General features: G+C 43.9%; 1 protein-coding gene and 1 long non-coding RNA gene across 2 annotated transcripts in view; one reads left to right on the forward strand and one right to left on the reverse strand.

Moving 5' to 3' along the window:
- PTPRU (protein tyrosine phosphatase receptor type U) overlaps positions 1–18,574 on the forward strand; it is a 489,953-nt gene that overhangs the window by 444,843 nt on the left and 26,536 nt on the right. The window contains exons 23-25 of the mRNA XM_033956533.1: positions 463–598; positions 11,573–11,722; positions 15,661–15,834. Coding sequence (XP_033812424.1) covers positions 463–598; positions 11,573–11,722; positions 15,661–15,834 — 460 coding nt within the window. The remainder of the gene's footprint in view (positions 1–462; positions 599–11,572; positions 11,723–15,660; positions 15,835–18,574) is intronic.
- The window catches only part of LOC117365755, a 223,209-nt gene that overhangs the window by 87,795 nt on the left and 116,840 nt on the right, over positions 1–18,574 (reverse strand). The gene's annotated exons all lie outside the window — the stretch shown is intronic.

Here is an 18,574-nt window from a genome sequence, read left to right on the forward strand (position 1 = left end):
AAGTACCTGAATGCAAACCGCTTTGAGTGTGATTGTATAATTACAAAAAGGCAGTATACAAAACCCAATAACACCAAGGACTGCCTACAGCCTGAGTTGATAATATCCATATAGCACCAAAACCATCTATAAAGATTTTCACTGGTACAATCCATATACCTCAGTTGAAAATCCCAATCAACGGTACTTGCTACAGTTACAATTTACTCTCACAAATCTTAGTTCGTCAGTGGCTATATTCTGTTGTCTGACCCTTCTGCTCTTCCATTTCTTAAAATGTTTTCACTGTGTCCTGTGACTCACCCTGAAATCAAGCCTGATGGCTAAAGACTGATCCATGTCCCCTGTTGGAAAATGAAAGCCATTCGCTAGACAGTTGTGGGTCGTGGGCTTCCTTAACGAAGCAGGAGTCGAGCAGTGGACTTTTAATTATTTTGTTGTTTTTTTTTTTTAAATCTGCAGCGCTGGAACTGGGAGAACAGGATGTTACATCGTTCTTGACGTGATGCTTGACATGGCTGAATGTGAGGGGGTGGTTGACATATACAACTGTGTGAAAACATTGTGTTCCCGAAGAATCAACATGATCCAGACTGAGGTCAGTCATATGGTTCTGTGATACTCTGGAAATAAGTATTGGGATTGTGAAAAGTATATTTTGAGAGCAAAAGAGTTGGCTTTCTTTACTATGTGGTTGAAATGGTATGGTGGCCCTCTTAGTCTACTCTTCAAAGTAATATCCTCTATAATAAAACCCTAAGCGCGCAGGCGCACTTAGGATGGCGTGTTCCCTGACAGCATGATGTGTCCCTCCGTGCCGAATTCCATTTTCGAACATGGAGGCAGGGAACACGCCGGCGACTCCCCCCTCCCACCCTCACTCACCGCCAGAGAAACCGCTGCCGCCGCTGATTCCATAGGCGTCAGAATGGGGGGGGCACAGGCGCCCCTGCCGGCATCTACTTCTCACCCTCCTCCCTCTCGCCTGCTCACCCGCCCGCCGCGTTTAGCTTCTTAGAAAGCACTGCGCCATGCTGCCGCTGGCCTCGCCATCTTCTCTCCACTGTGGCCCTCCCTCTGACAACTTCCTGCTTCCACTAGGGCTGGCCACAGTGGACAGAAGACGCCGAGGCCAGCAACAGCACGGCACAGCACTTTTCTTTGAAGTTAAACATGGCGGGCAGATGAGCAGGCAGGAGGGAGGAGAGGGAGAGGATTAGATGCCGGCAGGGATGCGTTACAGAGTGAGGGAAGCAGGGGGGAAGGGAGAAATGGATGTGGAGGAGGCAAGATGGGGAGAGGGAGAGAGATTCAGGGAGGGACCAAAAGGGGGAGGGAGAAATATGGACAGAGGAAGTAAGAGAGGGAGAGATGGACATGATGTTCGTGCCGGTGGGCCAGAAGGGGTGCTGCTGGACAGGGGGAGCAGGGAAGAGGTGCTGCTGGACAGGGGGGAGGTAACAGGAGGGGAGAATGCCTACTGCTGGACAGGGGAAGCAGGGAAGAGGTGCTGCTAGACAGGGAGGGAGGTAAAAGGAAGGGAGAAGGCCTACTGCTGGACAGGAGGAGCAGGGAAGAGGTGCTGCTGGATATGGGGGAGGTAAAACGAAGGGAAAAGGGCTGCTGCTGGACAGGGGGAGCAGGGAAGGGCTGCTGCTGGACAGGGGAGACGTAAAACGAAGGGAGAAGGGCTGCTGCTGGACAGGGGGAGCAGGGAAGGGGTGCTGCTGGACATGGGGGAGGTAAAAAAAGGGAGAAGGACTACTGCTGGACAGGGGGGAGCAAGCAAGGGGTGGTGGTGGACAGCTGAGGAAAGAGAGAGACAGAAAGAAAGACAGACAGAAAGCAGCCAAGGAGAGAGAGAGAGAAAGAAAGACAAGACATACACATCTATTCTAGCACCCGTTAATGTAACGGGCTTAAAGACTAGTGTAGAAATAAAACAAAAACATAAAGGAAAATAAAATAATACATTAAAAAAAACAAAAAACTTTATGTAGTTTATGATTGGCTTTCGCAGGTAACTCCTTCTTCCTCAGATCAGAAATAAGCAAATGTTGGCAAAATCAGTATAAGAGTATATACGGGAAACATGACAGACTTGCACCGTCTGTGTCCCATATGCGGTGATTAGGTGTTGGATGGGCTGGAGAGGGCATCAATGGGAACTACACTAACTTGGAACATGAGGATGTTACTGGCCAGACTTTATGGTAGATATCCTGCAACCAGGATGGTTGGATAGGCTGGAGTGAGCTTGGATGGCAACTTCAGCAATTGGAACCTAGGCCAATACCAGGTGGACTTTACAGTCTATGACCCAGAAATATCAAAGAAGAGACAAGTTAATTGAATCATGTATTTGTAATGGGCAGACTGGATGGACTGTTCAGGTCTTTATCTGCCGTCATTTACTATGTTACTTGGCAGAAGCCCAAAGAGTAGCAACATTCCAGAGCTGAGATTGTGATGTCATAATGCCTCATTCTACCAGTGCCTAAGAGCCAACCTCAGCAGTGATGTCACAATGGCTTGATTAGATGGCAACTTCAGCATTTGGAACCTAGGACAATACCAGGTGGACTTTACAGTCTATGACCCAGAAGAGACAAGTGAATTTAATCATGTATTTCTAATGGGGACCGTTCAGGTTTTTATCTGCCTTATTTACTAAGTTACTATTTTTCCTTACTTAAAAGAAAAAAAGAAGAAGAAATATCCAGTAATAGATGGTTTTAACATTTCTGTACACCGCCTAGAAGGTTTGATTAGGCTGTATAAGAAATTTTAAATAAACTTGAAACTTGAAAACAACTTTGAGCAGAACGCTTGAGAAAAATAGATTGCCTTCAGTTGAGCTTTGAATGTGAAGAATGGTTTTTCTTCACGAAGATAAGTAGGAAGAGAATTCCACAGAGTAGGTGTCATACCTGAAAACGAAGAGTTTCTATGTCAAGAAATAATTGCCTAAAAGAAGGAAACAGATCTAATTGGGTGATTCTTTGTCCTGTTGACACATACTTTTTGCTACAATGGTAAGGCATCTGTTCCTTCCTCCCCCCCCCCCCCCACCCAAAGTGCTCCGTAGTGGATCTGCAGTCCTCTATTTAAAAAAAACAACAACCAATTTTGCAGGAAAGGATGAGACTGAGAGCTCTTCCCGTACAAGATTGCAGCGAATTCCATTAAACTGAGCCCAGCTGACAGATGACGGCGGTTTGCGGGGCGCTGACGTACGGAGCCTTAGCTGAAGGGGTTAGTGTTCTTGGCTCAAGTGTTGAATAATTACTCATGACTAATGAGGTAATTAACTGAATAGAAGGCAAGTCGCCATGGGCTGTTGGCACCAGCAGATTTTCAACTGCATTCATTAGGAAGATGGGAAAGAGGTTTCATTGACCCCCGTTTTTCTGACCCTCCTAAAGTAGAGGAGAGACATGGCTGGGTTGTTGCTGTGGCTGATGCCTAGGTACAAAAAAGTTACAACTTTAATTAAGGCAAGGGAATGTCATCAGGGCTTGTAACAGCATTTCTGTGTCGGTGTGCCGCAGGAGCTTAATTTTTTGTTTGAAATACACTAACATTTCAGGCGTTGTTATGTTTATGGTGCTTGATAATGGTGTGGTGTCGATAATTTTGGAAGACTGGAGTTGTTGAAAGTTTAATGGCGAGTAAAGATCTTTGTGTACTTTAAGTAACGAATAGTTGGACATAAACAGCGGAGCTGTAGCACCTCCCCTCCCCCCCATCTCTACACAACTCAAACCTTCAGAATTCAAGGCGATTGAGAAACTGTTGTTCCATTTTCAACTCTGCCTGTTCCTGACTGAGTTTTTTCACTGCAAGGTCGTGTTGGTTTGTAGCGTCACAAGATTCGGAGCAACGGTTTGATCGTTGTGTTTTAGAGCATATTTATCCAATTGATACCCAAAGACTCCTAAGACTCCTGATGCAGGCCGGGTGGCCGAAACATGATCATGTCGAGTCATTGAGTTACTTTGGATGAATGAGTTATTTTGGATGAATAAAGACATTTGGATTTATCAGATGAGTTGAAAGACACTTTTTGTGCACCATTCTGATTGGACATTTCCACTTTTGCTCTTGCTTGTTTGATTTTTGTGGATTTGTTTCCTCTGTTTTAGTGTGCCTCTACGGTTATAAACATTTATTGGAAGAGAGAGGAATTTTAGACTCGTGCCAATTTGGATTCCACTACAAACATGGTATCGAGATGTTATTGTTGTTTCCTTTACATGCTGTTCGCTGTGGTGTTTTACCAGGGTGCTCTGTTTGTTATGGTGAGTTATTTTGAGGTCAAAACCACTGGCTTTTGAATTTCTGGATTAGTTTTGAGTTAGTTTACTTCATTTTTGGAAAAATCAGAGTTTCATTTTTTTAAAATTCTTTATGTAATCATTTTAATACAATAATCTCAATGCAAGGCACAATTAGCATTGAATATAATTCATAACCTTAATAAGCTAATAAGAGTAACACATCTTATCAATACTACAATTAAACAGTCCCATTCCCTATCTCGCCAACCCCCCCCCCCCTCCCAGGGAACCTGGTTCCAAAACCATATGAGTAAGATAGTTCTTCATAGAGCTTCTTTTTCCAATTCAATATAAGTCTCCCATATATCATTCAATTTTGCCCATTGATTAGTTAAAAGGGCCGAAAGTCTATATTTTTCGCACACTGTTCCTAAGCGTTCCCGCACATCTTTCAAAGTAGGTACATTTAACATACGCCATTGCTGAGCTAATGTCAATCTGGCAGCTATAAATGCCAAGTCCAGAAGTTTAGATTGAGAAAGTGTTAAACCTTCTATTCTAACTCCCAACAATGCCCTTTCAGGGTTTCGCTTAAGTGGAATCTGAATTAATCTGCTTACTTGCTCCCAAAACTTCTGGACCCTTTGGCATTCCCACCACATATGATAGAATGTACCTCCTTCACCAGGAAAAATCACAGTTTCAACTAGAGATGGATCTTGTAGAATCTATCATTGCACTCTTAAATCCCCCAGGGTTCTGCCTTGTCTGCTTTACTTTTTAATAGTCACAAGGGTAAATCAAAAAGTACAGGCAAAATACATTTTAACGTCTTTAATAGAAATAACTGAGTATTTGAACGTATCACTTTTCCACATAGTCCCCATGCAAGATGACGCATTTGTTGTATCGTTCAACAAGCTTCTGCATTCCTGCAGAGAAGAAGTTTTTGGGCTGCTCCCAAAGCCAGTTAAGCACCGCTTCCTTTACTTCATCGTGCTTTCTCTTTTGCTCTCCGGGTGGCTGTGCTGTGCCCATGTCTCGTTGCCGGCGACAATTCTCTCCAGAATATTTGGATCTTCTTCATACCTTCTCAGGAACTGGATCGCAACATCCACAAGCTCGTGCAGATCAGTAAGCCGTTTGGGAACCCATCATGCGCAGACTTTCCTGTATCCCAAGTCGTTATGCATTTTGGCAAATGCAGATCCATAGCTGATATCCAAATTAGCAGCCAATTGAGATACCATTATTCGTCCGTCTTCTCTAATCAAGGCATCCACCCTTTCAATGTGCTCTTGTGTGCACAATGTTGATGGGAGGCCAGAACGACCTTCGTCGGTTCCACCTGCTCTTCCCGCTTTAAACCTTTTTACCCACTCATAAACCTTGCGTTGATTCATTGTGCTATGTCCATACTGAGTCAATATCTGACGGTGAATTTCCATTGGTTTCACTCCCACTGCCCAAAGAAAACGCACTACTGCATGTTGGTCTTTGACGGTGAAATCTTGCAATGGAGCGTCCATGTTTCTGACTTCATGGCTGCCACACGACTAAAGACCAAGCGCTTCACTGTGCGTGGATGAACTATCCAACAGGAAACGTACCAGTACATGTGTTGCATTTCACTAATTTTGTTCCGCTTATCATGTAATTTAACAATTGCCTTCCATTTTTGATTCGTTCTCATATGTGGTATCTGTTTGCAGGGTTCTTAGTTGTATGGGAGTGAATCATCATCTCCATGCAGATGGTTTCCAATTTTATTTTCCATTCGAAGGATCACCGTCAGAATGTATTGGTATTTTGGTCTTTCTGTGTGCGCACTGTTAAATCTCTGCTAATTGAAACAGACTTTGCCTTAATGTTTCTAAGACTCGGGTGTTATTTTCATTGGGTGTGGGCAATTCTAATCTTCCACAACCTTTTTTGTTTTGATGGGTTGGAGAAAGTGGAGAGGGACAGATTCTTCAAACTTTCGAAAACTACAAGAACGAGAGGGCACTCGGAAAAATTAAAAGGGGACAGATTCAGAACCAACGCTAGGATGTTCTTCTTCACCCAAAGGGTGGTGGACACCTGGAATGCGCTTCCAGAGGGTGTGATAGGACAGAGCATGATATCGGGGTTCAAGAAAGGATTAGATAAATTCCTGAAGGAAAAAGGGATGGAAGGGTATAGATAGAAGAATACTATACAGGTCCTGGACTTGAGGGGCCGCCACGTGAGCGGACTTGCTGGGCATGATGGATCTCTGGTCTGACCCAGCAGAGGCAGTGCTTATGTTCTTATATTCACGTCCTTAGGGAAATGAGGTAATTAGGGATCATTTTAGATGACGCCATATCTTTCAAGTCAAACCTCAGGAATTTGGTTCAGAGGTTGTTCTTTAAACTTAAAACCTTGCAACCTTTAGTGATGTTTTTGAATCCAGTTGCTTTTTTAAACTTTTCTACAAGCTTTTAATTTCCACTGTTTGATTATTGCAATGCATGTTTGGCCTTCCTCAGAATTGCTTTCAACATTGCAGGTTAATTAAAATACTAACGCACTTTTGATTTACAAAGTCTCCTGTTCTGAACATATACCTCCTGTGCTCTCTCATTTACAATGGTTTCCAATTCAGTGGTGGACTTGTTTTAAAATTTTGACCTTGATTTTTAAAGCTTTACACCAGAAAGACTTCGGCTTGTGTTACTGCAGCATTGAAGATTCACAGGCCAGCGTGGATTTTACTATAGAAACATAGAGTATGATGGCAGAAAAGGGCCGTCGACCCAAGTCTGCCCACTCGAAGAACCCTCCCTCAACAAGAACCCTCCCTCTGAGAATGTTGATAAGTGATTGTTAATGTGCTCTCTTTTAGACAGATTAGGCTTCATATTTATCGTGAATGGTAAAAGGACCAATACTTTGGAACATTCTAACACAGTGTTTTCTTAGGCTTTCGCGGCTGGCGTCATGATTGTAGCAGTTTTCCGGGTCTTGCCGGGTCTGAGTAGAAAGAACTGACGTTTTAGCTGTGAGGTCTGCAGTGTGTCTTTTTATATATATATATATATATAGTGGGTTCACGGACCTGATTGAAAACAGGGCAGGGTCAAGAAATGTGAATTTTGGGCGGGAAAGTTTGTTGGGCTGACCTGATTGAGAACAGGGAAGTCTGTCGGTCGTGGATTTTGAATTTTGGCGGGAAAGTTTGTTGGTAAATCCAAGTTTGAATGCTGAATATTGTCGGGAGCATTTGTGGGCCTAATTTTAAATTCTGGCGAGAGTCTGTGGGGTCCCACTTGACGCGGCAAGACCCAGAAAACCGCTACAATCATTCTAACACGGTCCAGGAAACATCTGAAAGCACATTTTGTTCGGCACGTGTTCTCTTAAAAGAGAGATGCACAGGGTCTTCTGTTTTCCTGGCTAGAATTGCGTTTTTGTTATTTTTTTTTAAATAGCGTTATTAGTGCGTTAACATAATGCTTTTATACTGTGTTGTGTGTATTATTTTGCATGCTTTTGTTCTGTACTGCCTAGAACTGGAGATTAGTATGGGATACAAGAATTTATAAATAAATAAGGGAAAGAATCTTGAAATTCCACATGAAATGCGAGGCTCTTACCGATCCGAACTGGGATGACCTACTGGCTTGCATTTCAAAGGCAATTAAAGTAAAGGCCTGTGGTGTCAGATCCCAGCCTGGTTCTGACTGAGCTGGGGGGCACAGGGATAGGAAAGAGCTCCCGGGTCAAGGAAAAAAAAAAAAAAAGCAAAAGAACATCTCTGCTAGTGGAACTTGCAGGCTATGAGAATCCTGCTCTCCGAATCCGAGGAGCCCTGCAGGTGTTTCTATAATGCATGAGATGGTTAGGAAGTGCCACTGAGCGGGCAAGAATTATTTTCTTTGAAAAGTGCTTTTTTATTGTGTTTCTAGCACGTCTGGTAAGCATCAAAGGTGTCTGATATTGCTGTCCTCTGTTTTCTCACTCCTGCAGCCGAGGCAAAGCAGTAAAATATATTGCCCGGGCTGGGTCGGTAAAGCATTGGGAAGGGGGAGAGGTGTTAAAGCATTCTGGCTTCAAAAGTACCAAAACCCCCAAGGGAGGAGAGGGTTGATTTCACATGGCGAGTTCCTTCCCTGGTATGTGTGAGAATAAAACAAGCCTTAAAACTTCCAGCCTTGTAAAATCAATTCCACTGGGTTAATATTCCAGTCAGGTGGCCTGTTGTTTTTTTGTTTTGTTTTGTTTTTTTGTCGCCTGCCCTTGCGAAAGAACATAGTAACGCAGTGCGACGTAGCATGACGGCAGATAAAGACCTGCCGTGATCCATCCATCCTGCCCAACAATCCCATTAATTATCAAGACAATCTTGAACCAACAGTCCAGTATTATTACATTTTACTGGCTATATTCCACTATGAGATGTCTCCCCCCCTCCTCCACTGAGATATACAAGACCTGCTGCGTAGAGAATGACATGGGGACAAAAGTTGTCCCCGTCCCCGCAGGAACTCAATGTCCCCGCGAGTTTTGTCGCTGTCCCTGCCCCATTCCTGTACGCTCTGCCTTAACCGCACAAGCCTCGAACACTTATGATTTTAAAGCGTTTGAGGCTTGGGCAGATGAGGACGGAGCTTAGGCATTGGTGGAATGAGGCATTATGACATCACAATCTGAGCTCTAGAATGTTGCTACTTAGGATTTTAAAGCGTTTGAGGCTTGGGCAGATGAGGACGGAGCTTAGCCATTGGTGGAATGAGGCATTATGACATCACAATCTGAGCTCTAGAATGTTGCTACTTAGGATTTTAAAGCGTTTGAGGCTTGGGCAGATGAGGACGGAGCTTAGCCATTGGTGGAATGAGGCATTATGACATCACAATCTGAGCTCTAGAATGTTGCTACTTAGGATTTTAAAGCGTTTGAGGCTTGGGCAGATGAGGACGGAGCTTAGGCATTGGTGGAATGAGGCATTATGACATCACAATCTGAGCTCTAGAATGTTGCTACTTAGGATTTTAAAGGGTTTGAGGCTTGTGCAGATGAGGACGGAGCTTAGGCATTGGTGGAATGAGGCATTATGACATCACAATCTGAGCTCTAGAATGTTGCTCCTTAGGATTTTAAAGCGTTTGAGGCTTGGGCAGATGAGGACGGAGCTTAGGCATTGGTGGAATGAGGCATTATGACATCACAATCTGAGCTCTAGAATGTTGCTACTTAGGATTTTAAAGCGTTTGAGGCTTGGGCAGATGAGGACGGAGCTTAGGCATTGGTGGAATGAGGCATTATGACATCACAATCTGAGCTCTAGAATGTTGCTCCTTAGGATTTTAAAGCGTTTGAGGCTTGGGCAGATGAGGACGGAGCTTAGGCATTGGTGGAATGAGGCATTATGACATCACAATCTGAGCTCTGGAATGTTGCTACTTAGGATTTTAAAGTGTTTGAGGATTGTGCAAACGAGGATGGAACTTGCAAGAATGGGGCAGCGACAGGAAAAGAACTCGCCTGGACAGGAAAATGAGTGCTGCGGGGATGGTGAATAATATGTCCCTGTGTCATTCTCTATGCTGGGAACTGATCTATTTCTTGTCTCTGGTCTCAAAAAGGTGATACCAATTGATACTCATGAGAGCACGTGATAATTGAGGGGGAGGGGTGGATTTGAGTGGTGTGTGGGCAGAGTCATGATTTATCCAGATTTTTTTTTTTTGTAAAACACGTGCAAATATTTATACCTGCTCTCACGCGACCGTAAACGTCTGTCACTCTGCTTTAACCAAGATTTCTCCAGGATTAAAGACATATAGTGGGCGTCTAAGGTCCTTTAAAATAGGCTACAAACAGGCTCCGATATTCAGCCGAGGCCTGCATAGGTTAGTTATGCGGCCCCTGCTGTATATCAGCTGTGACCCACAGCACTCTCTTTTATCTTTAAAACCCCTCCCAGGCCTCCAAAATAGCCCCCCGCCTCCTTCCCCAGCCTGCAGACATCAAATACCCTACCCACCCACCCCCAACCTCCTCCCCTGAGGTCCAAATAAACCTGATATCCCTAGTGGTCAGTGGAAGTTGTTGGGGCAGAAGCAAAGCCCTCTCACTCCTGCCCCTTGTGGTTTCCCTTAAAATACGGCTGCAGCAACCTCTCAAGAGTCTTTGGCTAAGGGAAGCTGAAAGAGATAGGAGTGAGGGGGTTTTGCTCCTGCCCCCATAGACCGCCAGGGTCATCAGGTAGGCCTATCTAGATCTCAGAGGAGGGGTTTGGGGATTGGGGGGGCTCTTCATTAGGGGAGAGGGGAGGACCTTTGATGCCTGTGGGCTGGGAGGAAGGATTGGTGGGGGGAGGGGCTATTTTGGAGGCCTGGAAGGGGCTTTAAAGATAAAAGATAGTTGTGCGGGTCCTGGCTGATAGCCATTGCTTAAGCCTGAATAGGTAAGCGAGTTAATGTAGGACAGCTTTTTGTAGAGGTTCATCTGATGAACTCTGGAAGCACCGAGAACCATAGAGTACAACAGAATAAAGACAAGAGACAAACATGGCTTTTCTTCGTTGTTGTATAGAAGTTTTTGGACCCCTGTTAGATTACAAAAATTAGATAGTTCTAAGTCAAATAGATGCGGGCACTGTCATCCCGATATAGGGACACTGGATCATCTGCTCTTCCTTTGTCCCTTGATACTTAAATTTTGGCGATCCTTTTGGGGTCAAATAAATAGAATACTGGAAGTTCCATTGGCGTTGACGTATGACGTAGTGCTGTTTGACACGTTATTGAGGGCTAAGAGTCCAATAACTCCATATAATAATAGACTACTTCTCATTATGCCATACAGCTTATTTTGAAAAATTGGGATAGGTTAAACTATAGTTTTTGGTGGGAATCCTTGTGCCAAACTCATAAATTTGAACGTCTGAGTGCGATACAATTGGGACATTATAAGACATTCAAGGAGGTTTGGGACCCATTGACAAAATTTTGTAAAGATTGATTATTAGCTTTGCCCATTGATTATACGCATCCAGGAGTGGTGGGGGTAGTCATTTGTATTACTCTTGATTATTTTTATTCTGTATGAAAGGGGGAGGGGAAGGGATATGTACTTATTATATTAATTGATGGAATTAAGTGCTGTTTATTTAGTAAACTGTATGATAAATTGTTGCACTTGATGTTGGTTATTAAAATGAATAAAGATTTATGAAAAAGAAAAGAGAGAAAACTGCAAATCCCAGTACCGTGAAGCTTAAATGGTTGGGTTGTTTGGGTATTTTTTGTATCGTCTCTAAGGAGCAGTACATTTTCATCCACGACGCCATCTTAGAAGCCTGTCTCTGTGGTGACACCACCATCCCAGTCAGTGAATTCAAGCAGACCTACAAGGAGATGATAAAAATAGACCCTCAAAGCAACTCCTCGCAGCTGAGAGAGGAATTTCAGGTGAGTGCTGGTACGTGCTCCCTGCCTTGGCAATTCCCTGGGTCACTTTTAGTCCCGTCCCGTCCCCCCTCCCCCCGTTCTTTCCTTTCATCTTTCTAGGTGCTGGAGAGACAACCAGGCTTTTATGTTAATACACTGTACAGTTTCATGGGTTATAAAGGTCCCTTTTAGATAGAGCTTAGAAACTGTAATTGAGACTTGCAGGTCAGGACGTGTGCATTTGCGGTGTCAGGTCAAAAGCGCGCCGGGACAAAGGCGCGCCCAGACAATTGAGCGCTTGCGCCACTGTGCCGCTCTAAATTACTGTTTTTAGCGCTCCGACGGGGGGGCGTGGGGGGGGAACCCCCCACTTTACTTAATAGACATCACGCCGCGTTGTGGGGGGGTGTGGGGGGTTGTAACACCCCACATTTTACTGAAAACTTCACTTTTTCCCTGTTTTTAGGGAAAAAGTTCAGTTTACAGTAAAATGTGGAGGGTTACAACCCCCCAAACCCCCCATAACGCCAGTGCGATGTCTATTAAGTAAACTGGGGGGGCTCCCCAACAAAACCCCCCGTCGGAGCCCCTAAAAACTGTAATTTAGAGTGGCGCTGTGCTCAATTGTCGGCGCGCACTTTTGTCTTTCACGCCGTTGTCTATGAACCGCATTTGCAGCTGTATTTTACAAAAGGATCTCCTGACCTAGAGTCTTTTCTAACAAACGCACAGGCCTTGGAGTACTCGGAATTGAGGGGTTTTTTTTTTATGGGGGAACAACATTAGTATGGATGGATCCTAGGCAGTCTATTTCCTCTGGTTCCCCTCCTATGCCAAAATGAAATTAAAACCACCTTTGCTGACTAAAACCACCTTAGATCCCCCAAGCCATCCCAGCTGAAGAATTCCAGAGCTGCGCGCAGTCGCAGAACCAGGGCCCTAAGCGATAGGACAGCCAGCCTCAGAGGCAGACATTCAGAATTGATGTTCAGTTCTTGCACATGAGAATGTTGTACCATGGTCATTCATTCACAAATATCTGAGGATTTTACCCTATGTTCTATACTAGTGGTCTCAAACTCACAGCCCGGGGGGGGGGGGCGTCACATGCGGCCCGCCAGGTACTATTTTGAGGCCCTCAGTATGTTTATCATAATCACAAAAGTAAAATGAAATAGTTTCTCGATCATATGTCTCTTTAGCTATAAATAACAATATTATTATTAAGACTTAGCCAAAAGGAAAGATTTATAAACTAAGAGTTTTACCTCATGCAAAATTGTCATTTCTTTAATAAGACATTAACTCTTTTTTTTCTGAGGCCCTCCAAGGACCATCAAATCCAAAATGTGGCCCTGCAAGGGGTTTGAGTTGGAGACCACTGGTCTATACCCTAACTCCCAATATATCTAATCAGGTCCGTGCAGTAGGGCCCGGGGTTCCAAAGAAAATCCTGCAGCCAGGGGCTCTAAGTCAAGCCGTTTGCCCCGTCATTCTATAATCCTGGGGCTGACTGCACACAGGGTCCTCACAAAACAGTTGCTGTGGGATGCCGCAATCGGTGAGCATGCAAATTTTTGCCCCATTGAAATCGTGGCGGTCATCCACACCTCTTTGCCAAGCGTCCCCCTTCTTTGTCAGGACCAAGTCAGATCTAGTCTGTACTGTCATTTGTTCTCTTGGGGCTTTCGATAATATACTTTAAGAGTACCTGGTTACTATTCAGTGTATTGCAAAGCGCTTTGGGCGAATCTCTTCATGAAAAAGGCAGTTAATAAATCCCAATTGATAAATAAATGATAGTGTGAGTTAGGAAGACAAGTCATTTCATATTATCCTGCAGCAGAGAAAGGAGAGAGCTTTCTTTCAAAGCTGAAATCCAATTCTCAACACTCATAGATAAGTTTTCAAAATATTTGTAAAATACATTTATATGCATTCACTGCAGAACTGGGTTAATTTGCTTATTATGATATCACTAAACACCAAACTGGTTGGAGCCTGTTAGAGAGTGAGGCGGGAACAAAGATTCATCCCCGTCCCCTCCCCTTGCCTGCATTTTCCATCCCCTCCCCTTCCCTGCATTTTCCGTCCCCTCCCCTCAGCTTCCCTGAATTTTCCATCCCTGTCCCCTCCCCTTCATTTTCCATCCCCGTCCCCTCCCCTGCATTTTTTTATCCCCCCTCCCCTCACCTTCCCTGCATTTTCCATCCCCGTCCCCTCCCCTGCATTTTTTTATCCCCCCTCCCCTCACCTTCCTTGCATTTTCCATCTCCGTCCCCTCCCTTGCATTTTTTTATCCCCCCTCCCCTCACCTTCCCTGCATTTTTCATCCCTGTCCCCTCCCCTTCCCTTCCCCTGCATTTTTCATCCCTGTCCCCTCCTCTTCCCTGCACTTTTCATCCCTGTCCCCTCCCCTTCCGTGTATTTTTCATCCCCATCTCCTCACTGTCCCCGCAGTCTTAATTTTCTTTCCTGCTTCTCCCTGCATAAAGCAGAAAGATGATTTTATGCAATTTTATGGGCCTAGGGGATTGCAAATAGACAGTGCTTTTCTCAGTGTGAAGGCAAACCAAACAACACAAACAGACATTGACCATTTCCAAGCAACAAAACAAAGCCAGCAAATGAAAAAAATTCAATCAAGTACAGCCCTCAGAATATCACTTGCAAATAACTTAGCGCTTTTCTCTTAGTCATTTCCATGAACCTTGAAACCTATGCAGGCAATCCTTATCATTAACTTATAGCGTATGGCTTATTGTTTTTTCAGTAAGAATCCAAACAGGACGCACTGAAGACATATGGCAACCCTAGGGCAGTCGTTAATTTGTGGTGAGGGCTGTTTTGGGTCAAAAAGGGCTGAATGAGAGCTGCCAAATGTCTTCCTACTTGGGCCATGACACCAATAACGTTTCTCAACCTTCATTCCTACCAGAACACCTGGCCTCAGTCAAACATGCAAAATACTAATAAACCCTTTGCAAATACAAGACCACAAAGTAAAAGTCCTAATATACACAAACGAAACCCTAAGATATCAGACTTTGCATGCAGAGAAATGGAAACAAATGCATTTCTTCCTGAATAGTTCAAGATATAGATAGGAAATGTAAATTCTCAGAACTGACATATTTCAATCACATATTTATTTTGACTTCTATCCCGTCCTTCCAGTAGCTCAGAGCGGGTTACAAGCCAACATTCACAATGGAAAACATTTTGGACAGTGCAAGCCTATACAGCAACTTAAGTACATTTTGAACAGTTCAAAGACTATACAGCAACTTAAGTACAGGAGAGTGCAGAAAGGAGGGGGAATATAAGGAGGTCAAGGGGTAGTTTGCAGCTAGAATTTCAGTTGAAGAGGAGGGTCTTTGCTGCTTTCCGGAAGGTCATCAGAGAGTTCTGTAGTCTGATTGGTGGGGGGAGTTGGTTCCAGAGATGGGGGACGAAGTGGCTGTAGGAGCGTTTGCGGGTGGTTTCTGACAGGAGAGACCTTCCTGGGGGGATACATAGGCGTTTCTCTGTTTCAGAGCAGAGGAGGCAGGTGGGGGATCCTATGTATGCTGTGGTGGTGGCGTAGATTCTTTTATGTGCTATTACCAGGGCCTTGAAAGCACAGCGTTGGTTGATCGGGAGCCAGTGCTCTGCGCGGAGGGCTGGGGAGATAGGGTCATGGTAGTTGAGGTTGTGTAGGAGGTGGATTGCTGTGTTTTGTACGCACTGGAGACATTTGAGATCTTTTTTGACCATTCCATTAAATAGGGTGTTATAGTAATCCATCCTGGAGAGATATAAATTCATTATGGATATCCTAAAAACAAGACCGCTTTAGGTATGCCTCCAGGACAGGGCTGAGAACACCCTTCAAAGGAGGGTTTTTTGGTTTTTTTTGGGGGGGGGAGACCATTGAACAGGAAGGAATTGATCAAGGATCTGTCTTTCTCTCGCCGCAGACTCTGAACTCCGTGACAACCCACCTGGATGTGGAGGAGTGCAGCATCGCCCTTCTGCCCAGGAACCGGGAGAAGAACCGGAGCATGGACGTCCTGCCTCCCGACCGCTGCCTTCCCTTCCTCATTTCCATGGACGGGGACAGTAATAATTATATCAACGCAGCCTTAACTGATGTGAGTTCCTGTGTGCGATGGTATTTTCTGTCCTGTAATTTGATGCAGTTCTGCCCCCCCTTTCCCACTCTTGTCTTAGTATGTCTGTTTGGTTAATTTTTTATGTAATAACCCTTTTTTTTAATTCTACGTACTCCGCTGCGAAATTCGATCAGTGGATTAACAAGTTTTAAATAAACTTGGTAGGGCTCACAGACTCTCTTCCGCCCTTTCCTCTTTGTAAGCCCTAGCGGATAATGCACTTATCACTGATAGATCCTCCTCTGTCTCTTTCGGATCAGCACATTTCCCTGGCACTGCTAGATCTGTTGCCAGAGGAGCTGATGGGATGCTCAATAGACCTTCCATATAATAAATGTCATGTTACTAGCAAAGGCTCTCAAATTGTTCATATGGGCCCTCATTCTATTTTTTAAAAAACCTAGATTGGCGCGCCTAACTTAGTTATTTAATAAGCTTAATTGGCGCCTATAATGAGCAATTAGCAGCTCATAATTGGCAAAAATTAAAATTAATTGGCAGTAGGCCAGTTCAGAAGGCGTCTATGACCTTCAAGTAGGCGCCTAAGCAAAGGTGCCTAGCAGAAAGTGGGTGTGGCTAGGGGGGCAGATTGTGGGCGGATCTTGGGTGTGTTCGGCTTGTAGGCGCCTAAACTGGACTTAGCGCCAGTATTTAGGCCATGAAAACCCTGGCATAAATAAGGAGGGGGGGCGCCTACCTGTGTCTAAGACCCCTAAAAGTGGCGCATATGCACGTCACTAGCATTTTTAAGAACTCACTAATCAACCCATTTATTAAGAGGCGAAGTGGCGAAGCTTAGTAGCGGAGCCCAGAGACTTTCGAATTTCTTCACTGAATGCGATATGGAACATGTCCAGCCGGCATCCAGGCACCGGTGCTGACTATCTGATTTATGTTTAACCGTGGCGGCCTGTGGTTTAGAACAGTGGTTCCCAACCCTGTCCTGGAGGACCCCCAGGCCAATCAGGTTTTCAGGCTAGCCCTAATGAATATGTATGGAGCAGATTTGCATGCCTATCACGTCCATTATATGCAAATCTCTGTCATTCATATTCATTAGGGCTAGCCTGAAAACCCGATTGGCCTGGTGGTCCTCCAGGACAGGGTTGGGAACCACTGGTTTAGAAAACCACTGGCCTTTTTTTTTCACTATTAAATAATTTGCTTAGGATTATTTCTTTCTTTCTGTGGGAGAGGGGGTGGAAGGGAGGTGTTCTAGGGCAGTTGATTAAAAATTTGCATATGACAGTGATGCTGTTGTGTATTGTTGGGTGATATAGTTGCCAACGTGCTCTGTTTTATTGCTAGATATCATGCCCCCCCCCAAAAAAAAACCCACTGACCACTATGGTGAAATATTGGGGGGGGAGGAGGGGTCAGTTTGGTTTGTCTTTTGTAATCCCCTCTGAACCAAAAGGAATTTAGTGGAATATAAATAAGCACAAAAGTTAGAATTAAAATTACTAGATACAACTCATTGTTATTGTAGCAGATCATAAGGGACTTTGGCCTAGATTCACTAAAGCCAACTATTCGCAGTGGCGTACCTAGCATATGTGACACCCAGGGCCCATCGTTTTTTGACACCCCTCCCCCCATCTAAATGAAAAATATGATTTTTAGTAGCAATCCACATATCGCACAACAAGAGTGTACCTAGGAAAAGGCAGCATCTTAAACACTGCAGTGAGCACTAGAATACCAACACATACATTGTAAAACTAAACAAGCCAGATCCTGTACAGTCAATTGATCCTGTACAGTCAATGCTATCAGAAAGCCATGTCCCTTTCATACACACAGACAGATACACCCTCGCCCAATATGGAATAATCACAAACTAAAAATAGAAATATGTAGACAAAAGTTAAACTGAACCGCCAAGAAACTAGACTCTGCATACAATGCAACACTACAACACCACAAAAACAGTAATACATGTCCTCTAATACTGTGCAAAATATAAAGGCAGTAGATGTAAATTGGAGAAAACTGATACATAACAATCACCACTTTACAAATTAACAAATAAAAATAAAACAAATAATGAGAAATAAGAAAATACCATTTTATTGAACTAATCCCCGTAAGCTCGGTCCCCAACCCTGCAAACCACCTGATTCCATCCACACAAGCCTTGAATTGTTTTATATTGAACTTATTATATTAAAGTATAAAAAGAAACAATATTCTGTACAATTGTCAATTTATAAATCAGCGTCTTCTCCCCACTCTCTCTTCCCCATTTCCCTGCAGCGTCCTCAGCCCACTCTCTCTCCACTTTCCTTCAGCGCACGCAAATAAAAACAAGCAAGTAATTTTATATCATTTTCATTCTTTTCATGCTAGAAATTAAAGTCTAAATAATGCCAGTCACATAACAAAACATGATTTTACAAATATAATTCCCTGCACAGTCAAACCTGCAAGGATTACTAGATGTCTTTCAGCAGCTCCCCTCCCTCTCTCCCCCTTACCTTCGTGGCCAAGTCAAAATGATCTACCAACAATAAAATTTTAAAAACACAAAGCACACTGTACACAGAAAAAATATTAATTATCATTTTATATTCCGCGGGTTTTCAAAGAGGTCAAATGTCTTTATGACTTTATGCAATGTCACCACAGTAACAACTATACAAAAATAGACAAATATACCCCCTCCCTTTTTACTAAACCACGATAGCGTTTTTTAGCGCAGGGAGCTGCGCTGAATGCC

The sequence above is a fragment of the Geotrypetes seraphini genome, chromosome 8 (assembly GCF_902459505.1).
Source record: "Geotrypetes seraphini chromosome 8, aGeoSer1.1, whole genome shotgun sequence".
NCBI lineage: Eukaryota > Metazoa > Chordata > Amphibia > Gymnophiona > Dermophiidae > Geotrypetes > Geotrypetes seraphini.